This window comes from Athene cunicularia, assembly GCF_003259725.1.
Source record: "Athene cunicularia isolate RWA chromosome 26 unlocalized genomic scaffold, athCun1 chr26_part2, whole genome shotgun sequence".
Lineage (NCBI taxonomy): Eukaryota > Metazoa > Chordata > Aves > Strigiformes > Strigidae > Athene > Athene cunicularia.
Window position 1 is genome coordinate 2,859,609 of NW_020799137.1, and position 6,486 is coordinate 2,866,094.

The 6,486-nt window shown below is 47.8% G+C and overlaps 1 protein-coding gene across 1 annotated transcript; it reads left to right on the top strand.

Annotated features, from left to right (window-relative positions):
* The first annotated feature begins 983 nt into the window (after positions 1-983).
* Positions 984-6,270, top strand: RPS10 (ribosomal protein S10). Its single transcript, XM_026864346.1, has 5 exons — positions 984-1,170; positions 1,602-1,773; positions 5,114-5,191; positions 5,578-5,633; positions 6,184-6,270. The coding sequence occupies exons 1-5, from the start codon at positions 1,021-1,023 to the stop codon at positions 6,223-6,225; spliced, it is 498 nt and encodes a 165-aa protein (XP_026720147.1). The 5' UTR covers positions 984-1,020; the 3' UTR covers positions 6,226-6,270.
* The last annotated feature ends 216 nt before the right edge of the window (positions 6,271-6,486 follow it).

The window sequence follows — 6,486 nt, forward strand, 5'->3', positions numbered from 1 at the left end:
GCTCGGGGCCTGCATCGGCCTCGCATCGGCGCCATCCCGGGGCGGCGTCGTGGGGCCGCTGCCTGGCAGTGGTGGGGAGCCCTGGCCCGGCCCCCGCGGGGGGATTTTCGGGATGAGGGGGGGAATCTAGGCCCGAGTTTGCGGGGCGGGAGGGACCGGGGGGCACTAGGCCGCGGAGAGGTCCCGTTACCGGGGGGGGGCTCAGGCCTCGGGCTGGAGGGTCCTGGGCTGGGGCGGCTGCTCCAGGTTCTCCTCTTCTCCCGACGAGCCGCGGCGGGAGCCCCGTTGGGTGCCCAGCGGTAACGCCGGAGACCTTCCACCCCGAGGGGCTCCCGTGGTGGAGAACGACCTGCCGAAGGCTCTGCCCTGCTCGGGGCCGGCACAGGGCTCCACTTGGCCGGGGTGCCCACCCGCTCAGCAGCTTCGTGTGTGCCGGCGTGTCAGGGAACCATCGCCCGGAGCTAAATGTCCACTCGCTGGGGTGCGACTGCGACAGCGCGGTCTGGTGTGCGCGTGTGGGCCTCGAGGGGGCTCCTGTGCGAGCGAGGTGTGCTGCCAGGCTCCGCTCCCGGCTCTGAGGGGAGGGCGAGAGGCTTCCTCACCTCCAGAAGAAGTGTGAATTAACAGCAGCACAAGTATCCTCAGGCCTCTAGCTGGTAGAGCCAAAACACACCTTACCTTGAGCTGTGTCTCTGTTTCACCTGTGTCAGCCCTTGTCTCTTGTTTGACTGACAGAAGATCGTTTACAGTCTGTGATGTGATTTAATGTTAATGATCAAAAGTTTGGGTTACTCGGTTTTCCTTCACGGGAAGACAGTGGGAAGGGACATCCAGCAGCTCAGGTGTTGAAAAGTAGTTCAGAAAGGTCTTATAGGAGATGGTAATTTGGGGGGTGTTATTTACGTGTTAGGGATCTTGTAAAAACTATCCCCGTCGTTATTTTATTATTTCTGGTAGACTCCTGAGTGCATTTTTTTTAAATCAGCAGTATTTACTGCCTGTGCCTTATCTCATGTTTAGATGTTGATGCCCAAGAAAAACCGAATTGCCATCTACGAACTCCTTTTTAAGGAGGGAGTGATGGTGGCCAAGAAAGATGTCCACATGCCGAAACACCCTGAGCTCGTCGACAAGAACGTGCCCAACCTCCATGTCATGAAAGCCATGCAGGTACGGAGGTGAGGGCCGGGCTGCCAGCCACATGTTGTTGCCTACCTATGGATAAAAATCAGCTGTTAACAAATAAACATTGTCAGATGTTGCCTTGCATTTGCTGTTTCTTTCCTATTACAGTTATTTTCCCATTCTTCTGATTTTTGCTGCTTGCTCTTTGGTTTATTGTTCCCCACAGACCTTAGAAGGTTATTTTGTGGATCAACATGTCCAGCTCCATTTTTGAAGCTGTGATACCTCTGTGTGTGATAGCCTTGTGTTTTCTCACAGAACAGAAATGATGCTGTAATTTTATCCTGGGCATGTGAATTTTTATTCCCTGCATGCCCCTCGTTTTGCATTCACAAAAGCACTTGGTGAGGCTGTTGATTGAAATATTGAACGGTGATAAGGATCACACATGAAGTAATTGAGAATTCTCTTTCTAGTCTCTGAAATCCCGTGGTTATGTGAAAGAGCAGTTTGCGTGGAGGCATTTCTACTGGTATCTGACCAACGAGGGCATCCAGTACCTGCGTGATTACCTTCACCTCCCCCCTGAGATTGTCCCCGCAACCTTGCGCCGCAGCCGCCCGGAGACTGGCAGACCACGACCCAAAGGTAAGTGGTAGTTGGGAGGTGACTGCTGGGTCAGCAAGGGGAAGTAGGGAATGAGGTTAAGCGTGTTAGTGCTGGTGTGGTGGACAGTCAGCTTCCAGCCCAGACTGCTCTGAGTTGCTGTGATTTTTGGAAGTATAAACAGTAATAGAACGAGGAGACATGTATAGATTTTACTGGCTTTGTATTTGGCACTAGTCTGGTGGCCACTGACTTGCTGAAAAGTTGGAGAAAGCTGTGAGGCTGACTGGGAGAAATGCTTTGAATGTGGGACTTGCCCTTCTCTGGTAACACAATTGACTGGAATTACTGAGCGAGGGCATGCTGGAACTGCTGGTTCTGGATGGAGGTACCAAGTGGTGCCCAGACATGGCTGAGGGCTGAGATGGGATGTCTCTAGCTGTCAGGGCTTTTAAAATCTCTTATTTTGGGAAGAACCTGCAGCAATCCCTGCAGTTCTCCCTCAGGAAGATGGTGTGTGCAATGCTGGTCTAGCCCAGCAGGTACAGAGGACCTTGTCTCTGCCTGAGTTCCCCTTAGAACAACTGTCTGGGAGGCTGTTGTGTAAAGGTTGTGTGGCCTTGGCTAGGATTGCCGAGATAGGGAACAGACCTGCGTTGGGGTGTAGCACATGGGCACAGGTTTCAGTGACTGAAAGTGAAAGCAAAGCCCGAGTGCTGGATGTGCTTCATGGGGGGTTCAGCTGTGGCACCTGCGGTCCGGTTGGATATCCAGAGTTCTACCTTTATCATGTACTCTTGCCATGCTGTTAGGGGAGTCAGATTGTTCAAGCTGCCTTTGCTTTTTAAAAGATTTACAACAAATACATGTGATATATTTGACTTATAGTTCTGACTTTTTCTTGGTGGGTTTTTCATACCCCAAAGTGAAGGAGATGCTGGTCAGGAAAACAGATGTATTGTTGATGCTCACCTCTCAGATTGCCCACAGCTGCCTCTGCACAGGCACCTACCTGCAAAATGTGTTGTAGACCCACTTGCAGATGGCTGAACTCTATTTCCAGAAGGTATTCTTTGGTTGCAAATAGCAGTATTAAATAATAAAGCGTGGGTTGCACACCTGCAGAAGCTACACTGTTTCCTTGTGGATGCTTGGTTTTGGCCTGTGAATGGCTTGTGAACCGTTTTGATACCATTTGTTGTGAGCAATGTTATATCCTAGTGCAGTACATATAATCATTTAGTAGCGTAGTACCAAGAAACTTGAAGTGAATGTGCTGAAGCCACCATGCCCCTCAGTTCAGTTCTGAGAAGGTTACTGTGTTCCAGCCTAATAATTGGCTATAGGTGGAATGGTTACTTTGCTTGTATGCATTTAGAAATGCTCTGCAAAATCCCTTCTGCTTAGTTTTCCTTGTTTTTTTGTCCAGTAGTAGAGAAGAAACATCACAGTGCAGAACATGGATTGTGAAATTGATCTTTGGGGAGATAAAAACTTCTGGAAACTTAGAGAAAGGAGAGAGAAAATTACTGCAGCTGTAGTTGGCAGAACAGCATTGTCAGGTCTCTAGGGGCAAGAGATGTTTCTTCTCCCTCAGGGCAGAAGATGGTGGGTCTTCTGCTTTGTGTGGAGTTGCCTTTTGTGTTTACCAAGAATGCTGCTGTAGAATGTCATCCTGCCCTTAAAGCAGGACTTGCTCTGTGAAGAGGGGAGTCCTGCATGACAAAGCTCTTTCTGGTAGATGGTAGGAGTCTACTCCTGCTGCTGAGCTACATTACATCCTGTCCCCAAGTACCGGACACTGCGCTGGGACTGGAGGCTCTGGGCGTGGGGTGCTGAGGACTTCACCTGCTTCTCCTGCAACTTGTTTCTGAGCCTAACAAAACTGTAGCATCATCTGCTTCAAAGGAAAGAATTTTATTGTAACTAGGAAGGTGATTGTTTCTTTGATCTCTGAGTAGCTTTGGATACGATCGAATTTATTCTTTAGATGTTGTGTTTATCCAGCGAGCTAAAGAAACTGTGTATCTGATAGGAGGGAGAGGCTTACAGATCCTGGCTAAAATTTACTTGGGGTTTCTGCTGCGAGGAAGCTTCACTTTGCAGCATCTCAGGCCGTTTCAGTGCCGGTGACCTCTTTCAGTCCACGCCTTGGCAGGTTTAGCTGTCAGGGCTGCACGAATTGTCTGTTCCTGTGCTGTTTCTCTGTGGATTACCTACCTCAGGCTGCAGCAGACAGAACTGTGTGTGGATGGTGGTGCAGAATCCAGGCTGATGGGTCTTGCTTGACCTCTGGGGGTTTGGGGGCCTTTGCTGGTACTTCCATGCAGAGCTACTGACTTTCACAAGTAAGGCTTGGCACAAAAGCTGGAGCAGTTAGTCTGAAGCAGGTTTTGGATTACCGTGTATTTGATATTTGTAATTTGTGTCTCTGTTACAGATGTAACTGAACTGTTAGACGTTAAGGATGGGCAGATCTGAAGTTTAAAATAATCCATTGGCTAGGGGATGTGCTATAATGGTTTAACCTGACAGAAGGGAAGGACACAGAAGCACTTGTAGGACATTACTCTGCTTGCACAGCAGCGGGTTGTGTTTCTCTTTGTCATAAAAGCATCTATTATAGGAACTGTTTTTTGTATGGGAAAACTAATGCCTATAGGATAAATCAAGCCTGTAGAAGTGCATGATTTCTGTTTCTTGCCACATGCTTGAGACTGATAATACACTGCGGTGTGCCAGGCAGCAGCTGCCCTTAAATGTGTCTTGCTGCCTGAGCGTGAAGACCTTGGCCTGGTGCTGGGGGAGCGTATTTCATCTTTGATGGTCAGGGCGAACCCTGTAAGAGTGGTACAGAGGCTGCCAGTTCCACTACATCTGTTTCTTCCCTGCAAGTGTTCTGTCTGATAATAATCTGATGTTACATAGATAATCTGCTCTTAGTTTTATTAATCTATTCCATTGTGGAGGATTTGTGATACTGATAGTGTAGCTGTGTTTTAGGTTGGGATCGGAATGTCTTGCAGTTTGTGGCTTGCCTATGAACAAATTTGTTAGATGTGACAGATTCCCTGTATTTCTGATTTTTTTTTTTAATTATCATTAATTTTTTGGATCTTTGAAGGCCAGAAGACTGTTGAGATGATGCTGTAAATCCATTTTTCAGATTATTTAACTTAAGCACAAACTGGTGCACTTTAGTAGCTTTTACCCTTAAAGTGAAATTCTCCTTACTATATCATATATCACAATTTTGTCTAGGTTTCTCTACACTGAGCTGTTAGGGTGCAGCTCTGTTGGTAGATCTAATGCTCAGCTGGATGTTGTTTTCCCACCTTGAGATGCAGGGTCACCCATGGAACGAATCTCTTTTCCCTTTCAGGTCTGGAAGGTGAACGCCCTGCACGTCTCACTCGGGGAGAAGCTGACAGGGACACGTACAGACGCAGTGCTGTTCCACGTGAGTGTCCGTCATCTTGCTCTGTGACTATCAGGCTGGCCTTGCTCTCTGGGCGGGTTATCTCTTTGGGAGAATTGTCTTCAGTTTTGGCCTCATTTCAAGAAGAAAAGAGGAAAATTAGACTCTTGGCGTAGCTTGGGCATTTACGCAACAGGGTGCATCTATATCTGCTTATGGATAAGAGTCTTTTGAATTCTGTCAGGCTGGACTGTGGGATTTTCTCTGGGGTGGGTTCAGTGACTTTCTAACAGCCTCTATAGTAGCTACTTTATTTTGCTGTATTTCGCCTCAGTTTTAGTTGTCTGATTGTAAAGCTTTGACTCCAAGCAGGAGCACTGTACTTGGGGAGTGGATTCCTTGGTTAATAACTCATTCTCTCTCTCCAGCTGGTGCTGACAAGAAGGCTGAAGCTGGTGCTGGAGCAGCCACTGAATTCCAATTTGTGAGTATTTGCATTGAGATTTGCTTCTTTATTGAGTTTTTTGTCAGGAGAAAGTGGATAGGTCATACCTGTGTGCTCTGCAGTGTGGTGCTTCTCAGGTGTGCCAGCTGGGGTTGGGTTTTTGGCTCTCTGTGTGAGAGAGGCTGGTAACTGTTGACCCTTTATACCCAGCTGCATTCCTGTGGGGAAACTACCTGATGGCCTCGCTGCTGTGATGGGAAGCCAGTGACACATTGGAGAAGCATGCTGAGCTCTCTGGAGGAAATGCTTGATTTTCTACCTCAGAAATAGAAAAGTTTTAGACATGATCCACAGAGCTGACTAGGATGGGTTGATTTTGTTCTTAGTATTGCTCACCTGGGTCAGGTGGCCAGTCTCAAGCAGATCAGAGTTAGGCTGTTCTTGGAGCAGGGGATGCTTAGCAAAGTAATGCGAAGTTGAGGAAAGACAAGTAGCTCTTTTATCATGTTGGTGGTTCTTGCTGCTGTGTATTTGCTGCTGTCACTTGCTTAATACGGTGACTTCTAATGCTCTTCCTTTTCTGTTGCAGAGAGGTGGATTTGGTCGTGGACGTGGTCAGCCTCCTCAGTGAACTTCTGCTCATGTTTTGTGTATAATAAAATAGGTGAAAATGCCACCTGGGTTGCATCACTGTGTCTTATTTAAGAGCTTGTGCAGCAGAGAGGTGACTCAAATCTTTGGCATGTGTAACAGCAGTAGTGGAGTAACTTGTGATTAGAAAACAGGTTATAGAAAAGGAAGTTGTAGGTTTGGTGGTTACTGAGGTGGGGCTTTGCTAGTGCGTAGAGGTGATTCTCATGGAGGAATGAGCAGCCTTCGTTCATGGCAGTGC